The following is a 24,116-nucleotide window of genomic DNA, read 5'->3' on the forward strand; positions in this document are numbered from 1 at the left end:
CTTATCATCCAAATTACAAATTATGGAACTGGAAAAAGTGTCATTAAAATATCTATTTAAGTATTTCATTACTTAAAACAAAACGTGAGATCAGGACACATGACCACAAATTTGGTATGACATTTCCTGAATTTCCCAGTTTTATTGTGTTCTGCGAATCCTCTCACAAAGCTCCACAGGAAACCTCTCTGTCAGTGAAATTTATATTACTTAGCAGATATAACTTTACCAAAGGGCTGGATCAGGATTTTGGAGACAGTGTGAAACCGTCTTCTGGGTAAAGCGCTCACTCACTTTTCGGGGACGGGAGTGTGATCCACACTCGAGAAAGGGAATTTCTGGAATAATCACTTACCAAAACCTTTCCCTTTCTTGTTGGTGCCTTCAGGAATTACGTTTTTGTTCCGATTCCTGCCTCTGGCCGCCCCTGCCCGCAGGCACCCCTTCCCTCCACGCTTGCCGTGTATCTTCAGAAAGTCTTCTAAGGGGCTCGCTCTCAAATAACTCACCTCTTGCTCCTCTGATAGATGGATGAAGGCAACATAAAATATAAAATACAGATATTTTAAGCATTGGGAGCCTAGTTGTGCCAGAGAAATGAGTTACAGAGACTGTGCCCAGAGGGCACATCTGTCCCTGCCATGTAAGGTGTGCAAATCACTTCTTCTCGGAGCCCCGACACCATCGACCAGACACGATGAGAGGTGTCCTCTGTGCATTTTCTTACTCAGTCCTCCTGGACATTTTGCAAATAGGCTTTCCTGCAGCCATTATTTTCATGTAGAAACTGAGCCGTGGAGATTTGCCCGAACCCTGGTGGGTCCAGCGCAAAACTCCCACCCAGGCACGGTGCCAGGTGCTGGAGTCTCTTTGGATCAAAGAAAATACAGTCTTTGGATCCGTCCCTTTTCTGCAAAGGCTTTTCCAAGCCCCCAGAGTACTGTGTGTCACAGTGTTTGAAGGATGCGTGGGTGACTGGATTCACTCCTTGACTCCCCGGGAGAGGTGGTGATCTAGCATCATCACAGTGACCTGCAGATTTTGTAGAACACAGATTCCTGGGTTTCACCCCCTGATTTCCCAATTCAGGGGTTCCTGGGTTGGGCCCGAGAACTTGCATTTCTCAGCAGTGACCCGGTGGTACCGTGGGTCCAGGCAGCACCCCTGGACGTCTGCCGCTTCGGGGTGATAGCTGTAGGAGGATTCTGTCTAGAACCACAAATTCTCGGTCTGTTCTCTTTGTGCTGATTCCCAGCAGCACACTGGTGTTCTGGAATGAATTGTGTCCCTGTTCCTCCGCCCCCCCCCCCATTTGTATGTTGAGCCCCCAGGACCTGAGCATGTGACTGTATTTGCAGATACAGGATCTTTGGAAAGGGAATTAGGGTAACCGTGAGGGATACAAGTGGGTCCTTACCCAGTCTGACTGGTGTCCTTGTGAGAAGGGGGGGGATTGGGCAGAGATGGCAGTGCCCGCACAGAGGAGACCCTGGGGGGACCTGGAGAAAGGGGTCGTCTGCCAGCCAAGGGAGAGGCCTCAGAGGACACCAACCCTGCGGTCACCTGGTCACCTTGATCTTGGGCTTCCAGCCTCCTGACTGTGAGCCATGAATGTCTGTGGTTTAAACCACCCGGGCTTGGTGTTTTGAAATGGCAGCTAGACCGTCCCGCACAACAGCACGTGCCGTTGCTGGGCACACACAGTGGAGGGGTTTGGCTGGTAGACTTCGAGCCCCTGTGACCGGGCCTGGTGTGGCTCGGATCAGGAGTCCCCTCCTCTGACCACCTCTCAGCTCCCCTGGGCAGCTAGCGGCCCTTCCTCTGTATCCCTCAGTGCCTGCTGGAGCCCCTCATACAGGGTGACAGGCTGCTTTCCCGTCACCTACCCGTCGGTGTCCGTTTTCTCCCAGGAGGTGTTTGCAGGTTCCCAGTAGCCTCTGTCAGCACTGCCCCCCACCCCAGCCTGATCTGCTGCTGTCCTGCTCTCAGGGAGGCCTCCCACCCAGCACACCCCATCCCTGCTGCTACAGGACCCCAGGCCCCTCTTCCAGGCCATAGCACAGGCAAGAATTCTTTCTTTATCTGCGTCTTCAATTCCTGCCCCCCAAATCTCCTGGATCTTCCCCTGGAGCGTTGCCACATGCTCGTGGTTCTTCCTCTGGGGAAAAGAAGCAGCAGCAGAGAAGCCCCAGGTTCAGTGCAGCGGGTCCATACTGATTCGCCCTGCGTCACTGAAACTCTCTGTACATTGAACAACGACTCCCGAATCTACCCCTCCAGCCCCTGGCGACCACCACTCTGTGCTTGTAAGAATCCATTTTATTTAAAAAAAATTTTAAACACTCTCTTTAGTGTTTATTTATTTTAATGTTTATTTATTTTTGAGAGAGAGAGAGAGAGAGAGACACAGCATGAGCAGGGGAGGGGTAGAGAGAGAAGGAGACACAGAATCCGAAGCAGGCTTCAGGCTCCGAGCTGTCAGCACAGAGCCCGACACGGGGCTTGAACTCACGAACCATGAGATCATGACCTGAGCTGAAGTTGGATGCCCAACCGACTGAGCCACCCAGGCGCCCCTTTTAATGTTTATTTATTTTGAGAGAGAGGGAAAGAGAGAATCCCAAGCAGACTCCACACTGTCAGTGCTGAGCCTGATGTGGGGCTTGAACTCATGAATCATGAGATCATGACATGACTGCTCATCAAGCCTGAGGCCCCCCCCCAGGCGCCCCAGGAATTTGAGGATTTTAGATTCCTCAGATAAATGGAATCAAGCAGTATTTGTCCTGCGATGGGTTTATTTCACTCATCACAATGTCCACTAGGCTCAAATATGTGGTAGCAGGTGTCAAATTGCCATTTATTTAAGGCTGAGTAATGTTGCTCTATAGTTACTCCATCCCTGTCTCTCTCTCTCTGTCTCTCTCTGTCTCTCTCTCTGTCTCTCTCACACACACACGTGCGCTTGCGCTTATTCTTTTTCTTTATTCATCTGTTGATGGACTTTGGGCCAGTGTGAGGAGTGTGGGGTGCCTGGTGCATGATATCATTGCATGGGATCTCTCCAAGGTCCTGATTTCAGGGTTTGGGGGATTTGTGGATCATATGGTAGTTCTGTTTTTGAGATTTTTGAGGAGCCTCCATACTGTCCTCCACAGCGACTGCACCAGTTTGCATTGCCACCAGCAGAGCATGGAGGGCGCTGGTTTCCCCCGTCCCAAAAAAATCTTCTGCACAGCAAAGGGATTGGTAGAATGAAAAGGAAATCCGCCGCTGTTAAGAAAGTGTTTGCACCCCACGGATCCGATCAGGGATTGATAGCCACAATATGTAGAGAACTCCTGTAACTCCTATAACTTGATAGCAAAAAGACAAGAGACCCAATTAAAAAATGGGCAAAGCAGGAACGCCTGGGGGGCTCTGTCGGTTGAGCGTCCAGCTCTTGATTTTGGCTCAGGTCGTGGTCTTAAAATTCATGGGATCGAGCCCCACACTGGGCTCTGTGCTGGCAGCATGGGGCCTGATTAGGATTCTCTCTCCTCCTCTCTCCTTGCCCCTCCCCTGTTCGCTCTCTCTCTCTCTCAAAATAAATAAACATTTTTTAAAAAATGGGCAAAGCATTGGAACAGACATTTTTCCATAGATGGACAGCAGGTGCATGAAAGATGCTCACTGTCACTTGTCGTCAGAGGACTTGGGATCAAAACCACAGTGAGCATCACCGCATCCCTGTTAGGATGGCGTTCATCAAAAAAAAAAAAAAAAAAAAAAAAAGGAAAAAAAACTTGGATGGTTATTGAAATGGCAGATTCTTAGGCCAACTTCCATAAATTTTAGTGCCGAGACTGAGACATTTACAGGTTTTAACAAACACCCCAATTTCCTTTGATTCAGGTGGGCTATGGCCGTCTGTGAGAAACACCAGCCAGGTTAGAGTCTCATCAAGGCCAAAGTTCAGGTGAAAAGTCATGTCACATATTCAGCTGGTACAGAGTGAATCTGGGCAACAGGTGTTTTCTCCTTGTAAGGCTTTGGCAATGGCTTTCTTGTCTCCTCCCTCCCTTCCTTTCTCCCTTCCCTCCTCCCTCCCTCCCTTCCCTCCCTCCCTCCTCCCTCCCTTCTCCTTTCCTTCCTCCCTCCCTTCCCTGGTCCTTTCCTCCTCCCTCCTTCATCCCTCCCTTCTTTCTCCCCTCCTTCCTCCTCCCTCCCTTCCCTCCTTCTTCACTTTGTTCCCCATCCTTCCTCCCTCCCTCCTCCTTTCCTCCCTCCCTCCCTTCCTTCTGTCCTCCTTTCCTTCTCCCTCCTTCATCCATCCCTTCTTTCTTCCCTCCTCTCTCCTTCCTCCCTTCCCTCCTTCTTCACTTCCTTCCCTGTCCCTCCTTCCTCCTTTCACCCCTCCCTCCTCCCTTCCTTCCCCCCTCTCTTCCCACCTCCCTCCTCCCTCCCTCCTTCCTTACTTCCCTACTGAAGCCTTACCCCCCTGCCCCATGTGAGGTCTGAGGTTGCAGTGAAAGTCTCAGCTCTGTCAGTCCCACTTTACCTAAAATCTTCTCCCTTTCCTCCCACCATTTAATCCTCTGTATTTCATTCTTAATTGCTACTTCTTGTGATGATGGAAAGCAATTTGGCAGTGATTAATCTGAAGGGTGTGCAGCCTCTCCTTTGCTTTTGGAGACAATCCTGTTTGAACAGCCTCTCCTGCACGGGGAGCCTGTAATTCTCGGCCTCTTCAAAGAGCTGTTCCAAATTCTGCATGTGTCTCGCCGGCCGAGCGGCGGTGTTCAGCCCCGAGCGCCGTCTTCTCTGCTTTGTCCACACTTCCTCCAGCTTCAAACACCGCCTCCCCGGCCAGCCAGGTGGGGGGGACCATGTCCGCCGCCAATTACACATGCCAGGGAAGGTTTGTTGGCGGCGTTAGCGAGATGAGCGGAGAGCTCCCGGCAGGGGCTCTGCATGAGGCAGTGTGCCAGAGAGAAGGCCGAATTGAGATAGACATGGGCCAATAAACGCTGGCGGCAGGTGTCAGGGAGCAGCTGCTTCTGTCGGGGCCGCGAGGGGCCGGTGGAGCTTGTGAAGCCCAGCCCCTCTCGGTCAGAGCTGCCCAAGGAAGCCCCGAGCTGGTGAGGAGTAGCAGCTCCCACCCGCAGCCCCTGACCTGGAATCGGCCCTTCTTGTGACAGGTTTGACAAAGGAGGGGCCTCGCTCATCTTAAGTGTGCCCCTTGCTGCCAAGATAATGGTGGAAAACTGGGGAAATGGAGGCAGAGTGGCTCTGGGCAACCTTTAGGAACACGTCCATTGTAGGGTCAAGGGTTGAGTGTGTCATGTTGTGTATTTAAAAGAATTAAAAAAATGTTTTTAATGTTTATTTACTTTTGAGAGAGAGAGAGAGAGAGAGACAGAGAATGAGCCGGGGAGAGGCAGAGAGAGGGAGACACAGAATCTGAAGCAGGCTCCAGGCTCCGAGCTGTCAGCACATAGCTGGATGCGGGACTCGAACTCATGAACCATGAGATCATGACCTGAGCCGAAGTCAGACGTTCAACCGACTGAGCAACCCAGGTGCCCCTAAAAAAATTTAAAAAACAATTTTTTAAAATATTTATTTATTATTGAGAGACAGAAAGACACAGAGCATGAGCAGGGGAGGGGTAGAGAGAGGGGGAACACAGAATCCGAAGCAGGCTCCAGGCTCCCAGCTGTCGGCACAGAGCCCGATGCAGGGCTCGAACCCACGAACCGCAAGATCATGACATGAGCCGAAGTCGGACGCTTAACTAACTGAGCCACCCAGGCACCGCTCCCCCCGAATTTTTTTAAATGTTTTATTTATTTTTTGAGAGAGAGAAATAGAGAAAGAGCGCAAGCAAGGGAGGGGCAGAGAGAGAGGGAGACACAGAATCAGAAGCAGGCTCCAGGATCCGAGCTGTCGGCACAGAGCCCGACGCGGGGCTTGAACCCACAAGTTGTGAGATCATGACCTGAGCCGAAGTCGGTTGCCTAACCGACTGAGCCACCCAGGTGCCCCCATCTTTCTTGCTTACGCTCTGAGGGAGAACCACACAGAGGTGGACGCGCCGTCAGTAGCCTAGAGATGGCTGGTGAATGGGGCCCAGGGGCGCACTTGGCAAGGCTGAGCGTGGGAAAGGGCAGGAAAGGATTAGAGGGAGTGGTGGTGTGGCTTCTGGGCAGGGGAAGTGGGACCAGGGAAGGGGGAGGGAAGTCACAGCCAGGTGACCAGTGGGTGAGGGCACCGAATCCAACATTTGGTCACATCCGTCCGCTCCTCATTCATCAGACGGCTCGGAACGCCTTCTGAGTGCCGGAGAGCGTTCTCAGATCTGAGCTTTGCCAGAAGAACTGAGCTCGGCCCCTTGCGGTGGCCACACACGATGAGGACGGAACAGTGGGGGTGGTGAGCACAGGGCCACCTCTAAGAGAGGATTCGGCAATGGGGAGCTTTCTTCTCTGGCTACATCCATAGACCCTCACTATGTGCCACACGCCAGCTCGAGGGCCCCCCTTGCATGTCGTTGCTCACTGTTCACAAAGGAGCCCTTCGAGCCAACCTTCAGTGGAGCCCAGACGCCCACCTGCTGCTGTCTGCCCTGCCTCCCAGTGTGATGGGAGTGGAGCCGGAGAGCAGGGCCGAGGCTGGAAGGAGGACCAGGTGCGGCAGAGAGGAGCCTTCTTTCCGTTGCCTGACTGCCCAGGAGAGCTTTGGAGGGAGCGCGGGTTTTAAACCCCAGGTTGGGGCCATTCAGGGGCTGCAGGAAGACCTGAGTTTGGTGCGTTGGAAAGAAAAAACCGAAACCCCTCGTTTAAGTGACCTGCCCACAGAGCATAAGTTCCCTGAACATTGTCACTGTCTCCTCAAGGCATGTTGAATCCCGTCCAAGGAGTTGAGGCCATCTCTATTCCAGAAAAAAGATGTGGCTGGGCGTGACGCCCAGCCCTCTTCCAGAGTGAAATCCTGCCTTGATGCTTTTCATCGTTTGGCTGTGAATCACTGTGCTTTTTAAAGGATCGAAAAAGCGGGGCGCTGGGGGGCTCAGTCGGTTGAGCGTCCGACTCTTGATTGTGGCTCAAGTCAGGATCCTGGGGCCGTGAGATCGAGCCTGGAGTTGGGCTCTGCACTGAACGTGGAGCCTGCTGGGGATTCTCTCTCTCTGCCCCTCCCCACTCACATGCATGTGCACACACTAAAAGAAAATAAGAGAAAGTAACAGAAAAAGTGATCCCTAACCTGTTTAGCAATTGGGAAAACTGGAGGTGAACAGAAAATTCTTCTACCTAGTTTTTTCTTCTTTTTTTAATGTAAAAATCCCGTATGAAGGTGCCAGGCTGGCTCAGTCGGTGGCCTGTGCGACTGACCCTTGATCTCTGGGTCATGAGTTCAAGCCCCAAGGTGAGTGTAGAACTTACTTAACAACAACAAAAAAGAGCCTTAAAGAAATCAAAATCATGTATGAAAAGGAGCAATGTTGTTGTTGTAAGAAACGAGCAGATAAAGCATTTTGAAGGTCGAGTGATACATCGCTGTGAGATTATTATCAATAAAACAGTTTAGATAAATATAGCCTCTCTTTCTTAGCTTTTAAAACAATTAATCATAATTAATAATGTTCTTTCCGAAAGAATATTTAACCAAGATTGCGGTAACGCAGTTTGGTTTTGAAGTTTGTATATTTTTTGTGTCACCACATTTAATATTTAAGAAATAATCCTCTTTTGGATTTCTGTCATATCATTAAACATACAACCGTCACAAAACATCTTCCTTTTTTCTTCTTTTCCGTTTCATTCTTTTTTCTGTTTCCTCCTTTCCTCTTCGCAACCCCCCCACCCCCCACCCCCGCCAACCCTTCTCCTACCTCTCTTAACAAGAGGACGTTCGATGTGTGGCTGGTTTTCTTCCGCAAATGGTATGAATGAGGCAAATCGTGAGTCGTGCGAAAGCCGTACAACATCAGCTTGTGCCAGCACGAGGACGGAGCCATGGCCCGTCCAAGCCTTTTGTGTTATAGGTGAGAAGCCAAGAGACCACGGCCAGTCTGAGGTGTGGGAGGTCTTCGTGCAAGGCAGGGCTGGGACCCCCGGATGCTGGTGTTCATGGTGGGCTCTCCCACAGACGTTTCCAGTGTTGACACCCATCTACCTGTTTACAAGGCGTTCCTTGTTTCATTGCAAGTCACGTTATTGTGGTCTGCAAATCCTGCTTTTATTTTTTAAATGTTTTATTTATTTTGAGAGTGCAAGTGGGGGAGGGGCGCAGAAAGAGAGAGAGAGGGAGAGAGAGAATCCCAAGAACACTCAGTGCTGTCATCACAGAGCCCGATGCAGGGCTTTGAACTCATGAGCCGAGAGATCGTGAGCGGGGCCGAAGTCGGACACTCAGCCGACTGAGCCACCCGGGTGCCCCTGTAGATTTTTAAATGAACTACACACTCATACCTGCTAATTCACCCATTTTTTTGTTTGGGGTATTCATGTTTTAAAAGTGGACTTGAGGGGCGCCTGGGTGGCTTAGTCGGTTGGGCGGCCGACTTCGGCTCATGTCATGATCTCGCGGTCCGTGAGTTCGAGCCCCGCGTCAGGCTCTGTGCTGACAGCTCAGAGCCTGGTGCCTGTTTCGGATTCTGTGTCTCCCCCCCTTGACCCTCCCCCATTCATGCTGTCTCTCTCTCTATCTCAAAAATAATAAATAAAAACGTTAAAAAAAATAAATAAAAGTGGACTTGAAGGCATTACATTTGTGATGGTTTATTTTAAAAGCTTCAAGAACATTCGGATGTATTCAGCAACGTGGAGATCGTATTCTGGGGTGCATGCTGCATCCTTGATATTTTAAGGTATTCACTGAAACCACCTGACTCCCCCCCCCAAAAAAAATCTCTGGACATTTTTTTCTAAGTAATTTGAGGGTCAGTGTACATGAGAGTGCCTAGTTATGGATGCCACTGGATTCTTTGAATAGAATTACACTCGTAAGTCAAATAAGACAATTCATAACAATTTGGTCCAGCATTTTAATTTTGTCTGTTAAATTATTCATGTGAATACTTTTATGAGTTTAGCCATGAATATTTGATTGGTGGTTGATTCACGACCATGAACTATCTTAGCCCTTTATTTTCCCCATTTATGTTCAGTTAACGCATGGGAAGGTGGGGAGGATTTATTTTTCTTAATAATGAGAAACACCTTTCCCCACAGGCTTATCCTGCTGTCTGATGAACATTTACAGTGGCTGGCGGTCAAACTGTACCTGTTCTGCTAATTTCATAAGTGTGGTAATAAGAATCCTCGTTACCTAGAGGGAGAATATAAATCTCTGTTTCATAGCTGAGGGAAGTGACATGCAGTGGGGCTGGGAATTTCCAGAAGTCATCCAACACGTTGGCGACTGAGACTGGATTCCAATCCAGTGCTTCCTCCCCCACTCGCCCCCCCAGTGGCTGTTGTGATTGATCCTCTCTGAGCAAAGCCATTGGGCAGATAAAGGGCCATTCTCTGACTGTGTTCTTCCTCCATCAGCAGGCATATTTACTAAGTAGACTCCAACACCCAGAAAGCCACGTTCTGTTTCCATTTTTTGTGCACCTGGCTGCATAGACAGAAACTGCCCTGATGTAAATAGGTGTTTGCAGCCATTGGCTGCTGCAGACGTATTTGAGTAGGTGCATAGTTTGGTAGGCAGCTGAGTGTGGGTAGCTAGATGCGACTGTCATAAGATGCCACTTGAAGGCTGCTTTGGGGCACCTGGGTGGCTCAGTCCGTTAAGTGTCCGACTCTTGATATCAGCTCATGTCATGATCTGACGGTTCGTGAGTTCGAGCCCCGAGTCGGGCTCTGTGCTGACAGTGCGGAACCTGCTCAGGTTTCTCTCTCCCTCTCTCTCTCTGCTCTTATCCCACTTTCTCTTTCTCAAAATAAATAAATAAATAAACATTAAAAATATTTTAAAAACTAGGGGACAAAAAGGCTACTTTGTGAGGTGTGGCTTTTGGTAGACAATGATGGTGTCATTGATTTTGGCGGGGTCACAAGCCATCACGCTTACCAGTGACCTTTCAGTTCCTCTTGATTCTAAACAGAGTGAGTCTTGCTTCTGTGTGAGAGAAAGGGCTCCTTGCCAAAGGTTAGTGAGGAAATCAAATGGCTTTCTCGGGGATCATTTTGGAAATCTGGGACGGCCAGCAACCCAGAACGTCTCAATTACGTTAGCTTAACTTAGATTCACATAGTTCTCCTGCTAGGTCTGCATACACAGTGCCCCAGGTGGACGTATCCAGCATTATACTCTCACAGAATGATCAGGATATACGAATATTTTTATATTTATACTTCTAGTCATATATGAGAAAGGATCAAACTGCATTCAATAATATGCCTTTTCTAACACTAAGATCACTTTGACTTCATAACTGCTCTGCGAGAGTTATATATGAATCACCATTGACTAATGCATTTTATAACCCAGCTGACCATGAGAATCTCTTAGGATGTTGTATCTATCTATCTATCTATCTATCTATCAATCAATGAGAGAGAGCACCTGCATGAGTGGGGGAGGGGCAGAGAGAGAGGGAGAGAGAGACTTTCAAGCTGGCTCCATGGTCAGTGTGGAGCCCAACACGGGGCTTGATCCCAGGACCCTGGGATCATGCCCTGAGCCAAGATCAAGAGTCGGATACTCAGCTGACTGAGCCACCCAGGCGCCCGCTAGGAAGTTATTTTTTAAAAGTGCATTTTAGTCTTTGAATATGTGGAGATGTGATTCTGTCCGAGGTGGGGCCTGGGAATCAGCATCTCTACCCTGCTCCCCCCCTCTCCCCCCCGGATGAATGAGAGTCGTAGCCCGGCTTGCCTGACTGCCGTGTCCACCGCCCACCCTCGTCAGAGCCGCACTGGTGAAAGGATGAAATACCACTTTGGTTATAATACTGTGCATCTCCTCACCTGGTTGCTGGGGTTGATGGCCTCCAGTTGGTGTGGAATCTAATCCCTGGTCCCGAAAGTGTCTGGGAGGCGCTTCACCAGCCAGTGCCCAACCCCCTCCAACCTCCAGAAACCCCCACGTTTCTGCTCCCACGCACAGTCATTCACAGAATATGCCAGCCTTGTTAATATCCCATGTGTTGGTCCTTAAACATCAGATTTTCTCCGTTCGCCTGTGGGGTCTTGTGGGATCCCAAGAGATGTGCATCTGTCCGTGCTCCCGGCTCCTGGCACAGAGGCCCTGAACCCTCTGTCATTTCCCAAGTGATAAAAGCAGGGGAGCATCTGTTGTTCTAGGATCTGTCTTCAGCTTTACTCCTGACCAGGGCTCCTAGTACATTCCTAGGTGATAAGAACACTAAGGCCATCTTTTGTTCCGACGAGACGACTCGGGTGGGGGGGGCTGCTCACCAGAAAGACCGAGCCGATCAGAAGCTTGGCATTTTCAGCCCCGTCCCCCATCCTCCGGAGAGGGGAGAGGGGCTGGACACGGAGGTAATGAAGGGAATGTCTGCATGATGAGAGCCCCACAAAATCCCAATAGTAAGGGGTTCAGCCCAGGTAGGTGACCGCGTGGAGGTGTTGGGGATATACTGGAGAGGGCATGAAAGCACAGTGTCCCTCCCCGAATGTCTCGCCGCGCACGTCTCTTCCACGTGGCTGTTCGTATGTGGCCTTTGTCGTATCCCTTTGTAAGCTGGCCCACGTGAGGACCCGTTTCCCTGAGTTCTGTGAACCACCCTAGTGCGTCGGTCAAACCCAAGGCTCGGGTCATGGGAACCTCTGATCTATAGTCAGTGGCTCATAAGCACGGGGGACAACCTGGACCGGTAGCTGGCGTCTGGAGTGGGGGAGGGGCAGGCCTGTGTGACTGAGCCCTCAGCCCACGGGGTCTGACACTGCAGGGAGGTCGTGCCCCCAGTGAGTTGGACAGTAGGCCACCCAGCTGGTGTCACGGACACGTGCTTGACACGTGGAAAGGAGCCCTACGTCCGGTGACCAGAAATGTTTGAGGTGACGTGTGCTGTCCGAGGTCAGGCAGACCTGACTCTGCTCGGGAGGCAGACTGAACTGACTTCCTGACGGAGGTCTCTGAACTGACTGTGCCTGACCGTCCCCACGGCCTTGACTGTTGTCTCACTTGCCCTAAACACGTCAGACCACCTGCTTGGCACCAGTCCTTTCGGCCCTGCCCACACGGATTGCCACGCTTGATCGCCTTGTGTTCGGTCATTTCTTTACATTTTTAGCGCGACCCTTACGTGATGTCTTTTTTGAGGACAAAAAATAGCCCGCTACCCGCCACATCCTGGGCACAACGTGATGTCGGACAAGGGAGGGGGTTATTTCAGGAAGGCATTTGTATCCCCAGCTGCTTCTCCACAGCTCTGTGCTCACTGCTATTGCAAATAATTTCTCTTTCCAAATGGGAGCGTCTTTAAAAATGATTTCTTTGGGGATTTGAAACGTATTCGCTGTGCTTTTATTAACCGTATTTCAATTTGATATGTGTGGGCAGTGTGATCAATTTAGCATAACTATCTTCTTAGAAGGCCACCTTCCTCCTCAAACAGTTTCTGTTGGGTTTTCTGGAACCCTGCAGAAGGAATTGCCAGGAAGACCATGGGGCATGGCTGTGTCTGTCCTTTGGACGAGGATTAGGGCTGCGGTCCCTGGGTCCGCCTCTCCTTTTCCTCGTTTTGTCATCCCCACACCGGATGTGACAGTTGCTGGCACCAGCCGGTCGGCCTGCACTGGACAGGTTGATTGTGGCCACGTCTGTGTTGTCACGAGGCCGGGAGGAGCCTGGCAAAGTGACCTGGGCACCCACCGTGTGCTCATGCCCTGCCCTCCAGCCCCACCTTCTGAGCGATGCTCCCTGGGGGGCGGGTCTCCGAGTTGTGAGAGGCGGAGGGAGGAAGGGAGGGCCGGGTTGCTGAAGCCTGGTGGGCCAAGGGGGCTCACTTGGAGCTGGAGAGGCACCCCCAGAGCCGCTCTGGCCTCCTCTCCATCGGGGACACCCGTACTAGGCAGGGGGGGTTGGCGCAGGGGCTGGGGGGGATGGTTCTTCCTGACCCTGATCTGGACATGACCAAGGGCGTTCTCTGGAAGGACCCGGCTGTGGGAACAGAGGAGTAAAAGGCAGGAGAAGGGAGACGGCGGAAGGGGATGGCCCTGTCTGTGCCCCTCCCACGCACACACTCCCGCCTGGAGACATGGGTCCCGCTGCTCTCTTGTTGGGGTCCGTGCTCCTGGAGCACACTGCATTTTAACCAGTAAAAACAAGCTCGAGGCTGCTGCAAAAGCTGGATTAGAGAACTCCGTCCTTGCCCTGCTATATCCCCAGGCGTTCTGTGCGCATACGTTTCCAGAGTGTCCGCGCTCATTGCAGAGCGTGGGAACGGGGGGGGGGGGGGGGGGGGGCCCTATGCTACTAGCCTCCGGGGCCATCGTAAACCTCCAGAGGGATCCGCAGACCCGGGCAGTGTTGGGGGGGGGGGCCCTGGCCTCAGGCTGACTGCATGTTCCTGTCTCTGCAGGTGGTGCCCCATCCGGGATCCCGCGCCCTCCATGGCCTCTGGTTCAGGCAGGGGCCCTCCTGGTGAAGCGGTTCCAGCACACGCGCCGGGCCTGGAAGAGCTCCCTCTCTGACCTCCTGCTGCCTGTCCTCTTCGTGGCCTTGGCCATGGGCTTGTTCATGGTGAGGCCTCTGGCCATTGAGTACCCGCCCCTCAAACTAACACCTGGCCATTATGACACAGCCGAAACTTACTTTTTCAGGTAAGAAACCTCCCCCACTCCCCTTCACTTCCAAATTATGTCAGGACGGATTATGACTATCAGTAGCTTTTAAGAATCGCAAATATACGTGTGGTTTCATGATTTTGGAGGGCTGCGTTCAAGAGGGCAAGATCATGGAATGTAGCAAATCCTGTAAATACCTCGTTTTTTCCTATACATACATACATACACACAATAAGTTTAATTCATGTATCAGGCACAGAAGACTTATAACAGCAATAATAGGAAAATTATAACAATATACTGTAATAAAGTTATATGAATGTTGTCTATCTTTAAATTTCTTTTTTTAAGTTGATTTTTTCTTATTAAAAAATTTTTTTTAACGTTTATTTTTGAGAGAGAGAGAGAGAGAGGGAGCAGGGGAGGGGCAGAGAGAGAGGGAGACACAGAATCCGAAGCAGGCTCCAGGCTCCGAGCTGTCAGCACAGAGCCCGACGTGGGGCTCGAACTCACGGACCGTGAGACCATGACCTGAGCCGCAATCAAGACTGGTGTCTTAACCGACTCAGCCACCCAGGCGCCCCTGTCTCTTTAAATATCTTATTGTTCTGCACCCACCCCTCTTGTGAGGACTTGGGATGATAAAATGCGCCAGGTAGGAGATGCTGTAGGATGTTGCCTCAGGCCGCTACTGACCTGAAGAATTGTGGGGAGGATCATCTGTTTCCAGAGCCACAGATCAGGGGGATTATTGTGCTTCACAGAACCCTCCAGCATTGCTCTGGGACAGCAGCCAGGAACTGCAGGGCCCTCCCTGCAGAGAAATGTCTGACTTTTCTCTCTGTATGGCCGTGAGCCCACGCACACCCCCAGGCTAGATTCGGTCCAGCTTTGCTGCCAAGAAATTCAGAGCGCTCCGAGTTTTGCAGCCAGATGAATTTACATAGGATGGTGTCAGAGCTTCTAGGGGTTTTGTTTTATTGACAGGAGACTGGGCACCCGAGAGGGGGTCCTGAGCATCTCAGCGTCTGTCCCTCAGGTGGCTGGTTCCCCCAAGACTGAGCGTGACTTCTCTGCCCTGAGCTGGGTTTGCAGTGGCCGGGGTAACAGCATCACCCTGAGGGCTGACCAGGAACAACTCTCTTTCTGGGGGGGGCGGTGCTTACACACCTGGAGGGGGCGGGGCTTACGCACCTCGGGGGCGGGGCAGACACCGGGCACTGGCATATTAGCTAGGCTGCACACGGTTCGCGCAACAGGGAGGGCACGATTAGTTCTGCCCTCATCAAATACTTATCTTTACTAAAATAACGAGCTTAATTAGCCAGACTCTTAGCGCCTGCTAATATTTGTCACTTTTACAATGAAGTGTAATTTGGAGTTCAGTTTAAACAAACGCAGACGCGGAAGGAAAAATCGATAATAAACTGTTCACGTTTGCTTCTGTGTCCTTTGGTTAATTATATTTTTTTCCTAGGTGTGTTTTTATGCTCCACGGAGTCCGGGTTTTTAGCTCAAAAAAGAGAATCCTGCAGTGGTTCTGTTCGGAGACGTGCACGCAGGTCCCCAATATTCCTTCCGCAAGTGGGCTCTCTCTTCTAGCTAGCTAGGTTACGTACCTGCCCTCTTCTTCTTTTCCCAAGTGTTTGACGTGAATGGACAGAAAGGATAGAATGCCCCATAAAATGTGTTTCTTGAAAAAAAATGGGGTGCCTGGGTGGCTCAGTCAGTTAAGCGTCTGACTCTTGATTTTGGCTCAGGTCATGATCTCACGGTTCGTGGGATCAGAGCTCTGCGTGGGGCTCTGTGCTGACGGCGTGGCACCTGCTTGGGATTCTCTCTCTCTCTCTCTCTCTCTCTCTCTCTCATTCTTTCCCTCCCCCAGCACACGTGTGCACATGTGCTCTCTCTCAAAAAAAATAGAAAATGCAGGCTTGCCAAAATCATAATAAAAAAAATTCACAGGTAATCCTACCAGCACTATCCACCATACCCCTAGTGGCTTATGGTCTTCCCCATGTTAATACGTAATGCTTTTAACACATGCATTTTTATTGTTTTATGACAGTGGCATTCCACTGTAAACACTCATCATTGTTTGCCTTTTTATTCAATAAATAACGTATCTGTGTACCTCTTGTAAATCACGCGCAAACCGCATCACCCATTTTCAGGCTGTGCCACAGCACGTTGCCCGGAGGTGCCATAATTTATGTAAATAATCTCTTTTTGGGGCGCCTACAGGCACGCCACAGCTTTTCTGTTCCAGGCAGTTCTGCAGGAATCCCTTTGCTCGGATTCATGGAGCTAATTGTTTCTATTATCATACATTGCCACTGGAAGTTTTGGGGGCAACAGGCACCCACAGTTTCAAGGTAGATATTGCCAAATTATTCGTATCGATGTGCACCAATTTACAGCATATATGAGCATGGAGTCATTGATTCTTTTAGTCACTAGCATGTGTTATGCGCCTGCTGTATGCCACGTGCAGCTCTTGGTGGAGGGAGAACTCATTTCTCCACATTTTCAGTATCCCTTTTATAGCCATATCAGGACTTTCACTGCTTTGTTAGGCAGCTCTTTGGTGGCTGTTGAGATTGAATGTCCCCTGCTATTTCTCGGTTATTTCAAATTTCACTCAGTGTGTTGAATATATCGAATGCTACACATCCTGTGCGAGCGTGTTCCACATCATCATGCCTTCGGACTGCCCGCCCCTTCACCTCTTCCGTCCTGCCTTCATCCCTTCATCCCTTCCTTCTGAGGCAGGTGAGAACGTCACATGCTGCACGTTCTACGGGGTCCATTTCCAGTCGATTGAAACCCTTCTCCGTTGCTTTATTAATTTGGCCACTGTATTTTTTATCTGAAAACATCTGCCCCTGCTCTCCCAGCATTCATTTTTCATCAAAGTCACGCATTCCAAAATTATTTGGAGCCTGAGAGTTACAGATATTTGATTTGATTTGAATTTTATTTTGTTTATTTATTTATTTATTTATTTTTTTGAGAGAGAGAGAGCATGCACAAGGGAGAGGAGACAGAGAGAGAGAGAGAAGAGGCCAAGCAGGCTCCTCACTGTCAATGCAGAGCCTGATGTGGGGCTGGATGCCATGAATCGTGAGATCATGACCTGAGCTGAAATCAAGAGTCAGATGCTCAACCGACTGAGCCCGCCAGGCACCCCCAGGAACCATAACCTTTTAGAGACGTGACAAGACAAAAAGGGCTTTGAGCTTTAGGAACGGCCAGCTGTGCGCAGGGAAATATATAAAGGAACGAATGGCAGACAGGGCTATGTAGCAATGTTTGCTGTATGGATTCCTCTTGTGCGCATCTGGGCTGATAAAGGCCTGGAGTTGGTGCTGGTGATTGCCTTGTGTCTCTCCTGGTAGAGAGGAGAGAAGAGGCCACGTGCAAATTTGTGTCCTGCCTTTAGGCAAATGAGGGGGGAGCTCAGAGAGCTTCTCTTGTATCTGCTTCTCAGTTGCCTTCAGCTCAAGATAATCCTTAAGTCACAGGGGCATCTTCTCTGCTGCCCTTTGGCACCCTGTGAACAGACACACCCCCAGGGAGAAGCTTGTGCCGAGACAGAGGCCCAGATTAGGGCCACGCTGTCAGACAGGCCACGGACCACCGAGGATCTGTGGCCGCTCTCAGCCCCATGGGTGTATGCCACCCCAATCCCCTCCCTCCCTTTCGTATGTTGAATCTTTAACCCCAGTGTGGCTGTGTTGGGACATGGGGCATCTAAGGAAGTAATTAATGTTAGATGAGTGAGGGATATTGTAGTATTTTCTGCCATTTCTAAGAGTTCGTCTTTTCACAGTGGACGTGTGTTTGTTTCCATTTCTCAGAATGGTGCAGGTGGAACCCCATCTGCTGCAGGTGCGTGAGCCAGAGGAGATTCCGAACGCCCCTCTTCTGTTCTTTCGTTCCAGACTCAGCAGAAGGAACGGGCGTATGTTTTTGTAGTCTGTGTTTCGGTAGAGTAGTCGTGTCCTTAGGAGGCAGAAACGAAGATGTTGCCAGAAGTGGTCCATACAGAAGGAAGCTTTTCCTGCTTCCGGTTCTCTCACATTTCTCGTGCCTGCTCCAGATCAAAGGGCAGGGGGGTGACCAGCCCCTTGTTTGGCTGTACAACTGCTCTCCCCTGAGATCGCTGTTCTTTCCTCCTGTGTACCGGGTTCCCCGGCAGGACGACCATGTGCCCTGCCTTGCTCGGGAAAGCAGTCCTGTTCTCTCGGCATCCGTAATACACCTGTCCTGCTCACTCCCCAAAGAGTCCTCCAGTGGGTGATACGTTACATGACGGCTCTGTCTGTGCTGAATCTGAGTGCCACCGTCTGAATCTTAGCACAGGAACGATATCCTGTGTAGAACAGCTGTTCACTGCTCATATTCCTCCTGATTTGCTGCAGATGCACATACACACACGCACACGCACACACGTGCACAGGTGCACACACACACACAGCACACGCAGACACATACACACGAGCATGCAATACATATGTGCACACGTACATACGTGCACACACACGTGCACGCACGCACACACACGTGCATGCACACATACACAAGTGCACGCATACAGACATACACAGGTGCATATACACATGCACACACACAGCCCATGGCTCACCCCGCTTTGTTGCTTCAAATGTGGGCAGATTGCCATTTTCTAACATTCATGGGTGAACTCCATGGGGTGCTACATAGTATTTTCATTATGTTTCCTTAGTTTCTCTTTAGCCTAACTCCTGGTTAACAGGTTTTAAAGTCAGACCTGCATGTAGTTTTCTTTTTAATTTTTTTTGTTTTCTTTTATTGTTTTTTTTTATTGTTTATTTTTAAAGGAGAGAGAGACAGTGTGAGTGGGGGAGGAGCAGAGAGAGAGGGAGACACGGAATCTGAAGCAGGCTCCACAGGCTCTGAGCTGTCAGCACAGAGCCCGACGTGGGGCTAGATCTCACAAGCAGTGAGATCACGACGTGAACTGAAGTCGGCTGCTTAACTGACTGAGCCACCCAGGCGCCCCTGATTTTCAAAAACCATTAGGTGCATTATCTCTGTGTTGACTTTGATGGTACATGGAAATTTTATTATTATTATTATTTCATTTCCTTATTTTTTAAATGTTTATTTATTTATTTTGAGAGAGAGAACACATGTGAAGTGGGGAGGGTAGAGAGAATCCTAAGCAGGCTCCGTGCTGTCAGCCCACAGTCTCACGCAGGGCTTGAACTCATGAACTCTGCAGTCATCACCTGAGCTGAAGTCAAGAGTAGACGCTTAACCGACTGAGCCACCCAGGCGCCCCTGGAAACCTGTTATCAGTGTGCTGACCGTTCTCAGTACAGCCTCATGCCTCTCAAATCTTAAGAGTTGAGAAAATGCAGTTATATGCCTACATTAAATTTACTTAACATTTCTTGAGGCATGCAAATCCTCATGAAAACACAAATGAAAAAAAAATGCCCTGGAGAGATTCTCTTCCGTCACTTTTAGGAGTGACGGGAGCAGACAGCGCCCGTGTGGCTCACAGAGGATTTTGTGCTCTGTGAGCCCAGAAAACTGGGGCTTTGGCGGCTCGGTCTGTAGCCCAGAGGTCTCTGACTCAGATGCCTTGGGGGCCAGCTGCGGGGCGGAGGAAGGTGCTTGCTTGTGACCAAGCCTCTGTGACAGCTGTCCTACGCGCTGTTTGGTACATCTGCGAGAGGAAAAGCCGCATGCAGGGAATGTGTCTGCACTGGTTCGGGTCCTCACCAACCAGTTTGTGACCCAAGCCTCCGGCTCCGTTTTATCCTGAACGCCTTGCCAGCTGATTGCTGTTTGCAGAGGGCTTCGGGACTCCCCCCTCCCCACTGGGGACCCCGAAACTGAGAGGTGCCAGGGACTCTGGGCTTGTTCAGGGTGGAGGCAGGCTGGCCCAGGGCAGTCCCTGGGGAAGCTGGCAGACAGTGATGCAGCGTGAGCACAGGCCACAGTGTGGCCTCGGCACCGCTGAGCACCCCATGTTCGCTCCTCACCCCATGAGGGGGCGGGACCCGAAGGGCCTGCTGGAGGCCCTTGAGTTGCTCCTGCTTGTTCTCGGGGTGGTGATTGGACGTCCCAACGTGGCCCACTAGCCTTCCAGGCTTCCGTGAGGTTCAGCCTCAGCTGCCCCATTGGCCCCAGGCTCTGCGCATCAGAAGGATGTGATGTAGGGGCGCCTGGGTGGCTCAGTCAGTTACGCATCCGACTCGTGGTTTCAGCTCAGGTTATGGTCTCAGAGTTTGCCAGTTCGAGCCCCACATTGGGCCCTGTGGTGACAGTGCTTGGAGCCTGCTTGGGAGTCTCTGCCTGTCTCTCTGCTCCCCCCTGCCCCCACCATCTCAAAAATAAAGAAACGTTAAAAATAATAAAGCAGGATGGGATGCAGCTGCACATTTCCATGTGTAAGGAAACCCAAAATCACCTTTTCTGCTCACTCCCCTGATGTCCCCAGCGAAATAAGAATGTTTTCAAGTCTGGCTGAGAAGTCCCTCCTCCCGGGATCCTCAGCCTCCACCCTCTCCTCTGTGTGTCTGCCACGCCACGGGGATCTCCCTGTGCTCTAACCGATGGCTGGAGATCCCCACCTGCCTTCCTACACGGTGGCTCCCTTGAGGGTCACGAGTGAGACCTAATGTCTCTCTACGGTTAGTTCTTGCTGCAGGGTCTAGAAAAGGTTACTTTCATTAAGTATTTGTTAAGTTGAATTCAACAATCTGGGGCACCTGGGTGGCTCAGTCAGTTAAGTGTTGGACTCTTGGTTTCTGCTCAGGTCATGATCTCATGGTTCATGGGTTCGAGCCCTGCATCAGTCTCCTTGCTGACAGTGCGGAGCCTGCCTGGGGTTCTCCCTCTCCCACTCTCTCTGTCCCTCCCTCCCCTGCCCTCTGTCTCTCAAAAATAGATAAAACACACACACACACACACACACACACACACACACACACACACAAAACCAAATGAATATGAAGCAGGAAAAGTCTTCCAGAATTAATTTGGACAGGTCTCTGCTTTAAGTTAGCATACAAAGCATGGACCATGGAAAGACAACTGTCTACACGCAGTTGAGAATATCTGGAGGAAACTCCATGGCCCCCTCCGTCTTCTAGGCTGGGCTTTCAGTCCTTACAGGAAGCGATGTTCCTGATGTGCTGCTATGTTCACCCCGTTGGGGAACCCCACAGGGCCCTACCTGAACATGGACTTTACCCTGGCCCCTAGTCCCCACCTGAAGAAGACCTGGGACTTGAGGACACCCCTCCACTCTGCCTCTGTCTTCACACGGCCTTCTCCCCGCGTGGCCCTGTGTTCAAAGTTCCCAATTCCTAGAAGGGCCTCAGCCATATTGGAGCAGGCCCACCCTCATCCTGTATGATCTCATCTCAATGAACTACATCTCCAGGGACTGGTCCTATTTCCAAACAAGGTCACATTCTGACCTTCTGGGTGGGTGTGAAATTTGGGGGGAGCGCTGTTTATCCCACCGTACGTTTTCAGGGTACCTTCCTTATCAGATACCACTGGATTGGGCCACATTTTTAGTCACTTTTCAAAAAAAGAGGAACTTGGCTTTTTATAAAAAACCATGCCCTTCTGTTGGCTGCGGAAGGGCAATCAGACATTAAAATTAGTAGAAGACTTAACAGTGATGGTGGGTCTGCACCCCCCGTGATGTGCAAGATGGTGCCTGGAATGTGGCATGTGGAGACATACTGGGTGTCGTTAACTAGCGGCCTCCCAACATTCACCGTGAGCCCTTCATGATTTATTTCTCTGTATGAATGTGCACCTTTGTACGTACTCGGTACCGTTCTCGTGAGACAATAGTGGCACGTTATTTTGTGGGAATAAGTCAGAGATGGTGAATGGAAAGCAATTGGTCTATTTCCCAGAAGAAATTCAGTGCTTGATGAAAGCTGGTTTTACACCCTGGAGCGGACCTAATACATCATCTGTGCTGCTGGATGGCGTGGGAGAGGCATGTTGCGATCACCAGCAGGCTCTAGAAAACATTTCCCTGGCAGAATAACCTTCGAGGTGCTGACTGCCCCTTGCGACTCATGTTCTGGCCGCCCTTTTCTTATCCGCTCGGTCCACCCTCACACTCGGCTTTGTCCAGCTCATGGAACATCCAAACTCTGCCCTGACCTTGCGTGTCTAGTCTCTGACCCCCAAGAACATTCTTTGCCCCACTCATCGGTATGGCTGTTTCTTTCTGGGTTCTACTTACACGTGATCTCTTTATGAATTTCCATCCACGTGGGCACCTCAGTGCCCCTATTGAGCACCCCTCTGTGTTCTCTTTTTCACGCTCACCTTCAGCATCCTTGGAGCTCACAGTCCAGTGGGAGAAGACAGATGGCAAACGGCATAGCCCAGACCGAGTTGACTGTCCCTGGACAGCGCCCAGCACCGAGCAGGCATCCCTAAAATATTTGCACACAAATCAATTCATAGCTTTTACTCTCTCCCCAGCCGTGAACTTCAGAAGCATTTTTACCTCCCCCACAGCCTGCAGGTGATCAGTTTTTCGGCCCGATTCAGCTGAACTTAGTGCTTTGCGTAGGACTCTGTCCTATCTCTTGGTGGCATGAGATTAAAATAAACACACACAGAAGAATCCCTTCTGCCCAGGTCCTCATGCTGAAGACCCTGTTCTCGTACACGCTAGCTGGGGAGCGAGATGGAAAGTACCTTCAGGCTTCCCAGATCTAATTCTCATTCCACACACATCTGCAAAGACACAAGTCCAACTCTCAGAAAGCTCATAGTCGAGCTGAGAGATAACCCTACGAACAGATCAACAGGGAGTCTTATAAATGCGACGCTAGGCATAGCTGTACCGTGTGGGGTTGTACTAGAGCGGGTGGGGGGCTCCATCTGGCAGGGGGCGGGGGTCAAGGAAGGCTTTCTGAAGGCTGTGGCACCTGAATGGAGCCCTCAGTGATACCTGGGTGCTGCCCAGGCGAGAGGAGATGCTTCTTCAGACAGAGAAAGAAACAAGTGTGAGTCTACAGGTGCTGGAAGGCATCCCAAGTAGAAAAGACGTTATCTTGCAGGCAGAATGGAGGGAGGCATGACGAGGCTTGAAAATGTGGGCGGCGATAGAATTGGGTTTAGTTTATAGTGGCGTTTCTTAAAACTTGTTTCGGGGAGGACTGTTCCTCTGGGTATCAGTGCTGACGGCCATGAAACCATCCATCTTCCTGTTGGGATTGATTGAGCTGCTATTGAGTTAATTAGGTTACCTTCCTCTAAACTTCTCAGAGCTTTTAATATGCTGGATTGGCCACACGAAGCCTATTTTCGTCTGTTTTTTTTTTTTAACTTGGGTTTGATTGTATAATGAGCATGCGTGAAGCCTGTGAAGGCTAGGACTGTGCCTGTATTCCGTACCCCGTTCTCCCACCCCCCTGCCTCTGCTCTCAACACCTTCCAATTCTCTATCTGTTAAGTTTATGAAAGAATACCATGCCTCTGAGAATGACTTTTTTCACTGAATAAGCGCATCACTAAGCTTCTTCCATATTGTTGCGTGTTGGTGTGTATGCCTTGTTTTGAATATTGCACAATATTCCCCTGTACGAATTGTATACCACAACTTATTAATCTTCCTTTTTAATGATGGACAGCATGAGCTCCTTCCAGTTTTTTTGTGATTGTGAACCGTGCTGCGTGGACATTCTAGAATATTCTAACACATACCTCCAGTTTTACATATACAAGAGCTTCTTAGGGGTTCATTCAGAGAAATGTTAATTGCTGATCAGTTGCGTAGAGTATGTGACCCTTCTATTTCAGGAGGTGATGCCACACTTTTCCAAAGTGGTTGTAAACTTAAAAAAAATTTTTTTAACATTTTTTTATTATTGAGAAACAGAGAGACAGAGTGTGAGCAGGGGAGGGGCAGAGAGAGGGGGAGACACAGAATCGGAAGCAGGCTCCAGGCTCTGAGCCGTCAGCACAGAGCCCGACGCGGGGCTTGAGCTCATAAACCGCGAGATCATGACCTGAGCCGGAGGTGGACGCTCAGCTGACTGAGCCACACAGGCGCCCCCGAACTGGTTATAATCTTGCACCTCTTTAGTGCTTTCATATATTTCTTAAAAATAATTAGGGGCGCCTGGGTGGCGCAGTCGGTTAAGCGTCCGACTTCAGCCAGGTCACGATCTCGAGGTCCATGAGTTCGAGCCCTGCATCAGGCTCTGGGCTGATGGCTCAGAGCCTGGAGCCTGCTTCAGATTCTGTCTCCTTCTCTCTCTGCCCCTCCCCCGGTCGTGCTCTCTCTCTCCCTCTCTCTCTTAAATATAAATGAACATTAACAAAAATAAA

The 24,116-nt window shown here is 50.4% G+C and overlaps 1 protein-coding gene across 1 annotated transcript in view; it reads left to right on the forward strand.

The window, feature by feature from the left end:
- ABCA13 (ATP binding cassette subfamily A member 13) overlaps positions 1-24,116 on the forward strand; it is a 402,236-nt gene that overhangs the window by 227,627 nt on the left and 150,493 nt on the right. Inside the window, exon 43 of the mRNA XM_045494253.1 lies at positions 13,541-13,781. Coding sequence (XP_045350209.1) covers positions 13,541-13,781 — 241 coding nt within the window. The remainder of the gene's footprint in view (positions 1-13,540; positions 13,782-24,116) is intronic.

Source organism: Leopardus geoffroyi, chromosome A2 (genome assembly GCF_018350155.1).
Source record: "Leopardus geoffroyi isolate Oge1 chromosome A2, O.geoffroyi_Oge1_pat1.0, whole genome shotgun sequence".
Taxonomy (NCBI): Eukaryota; Metazoa; Chordata; class Mammalia; order Carnivora; family Felidae; genus Leopardus; species Leopardus geoffroyi.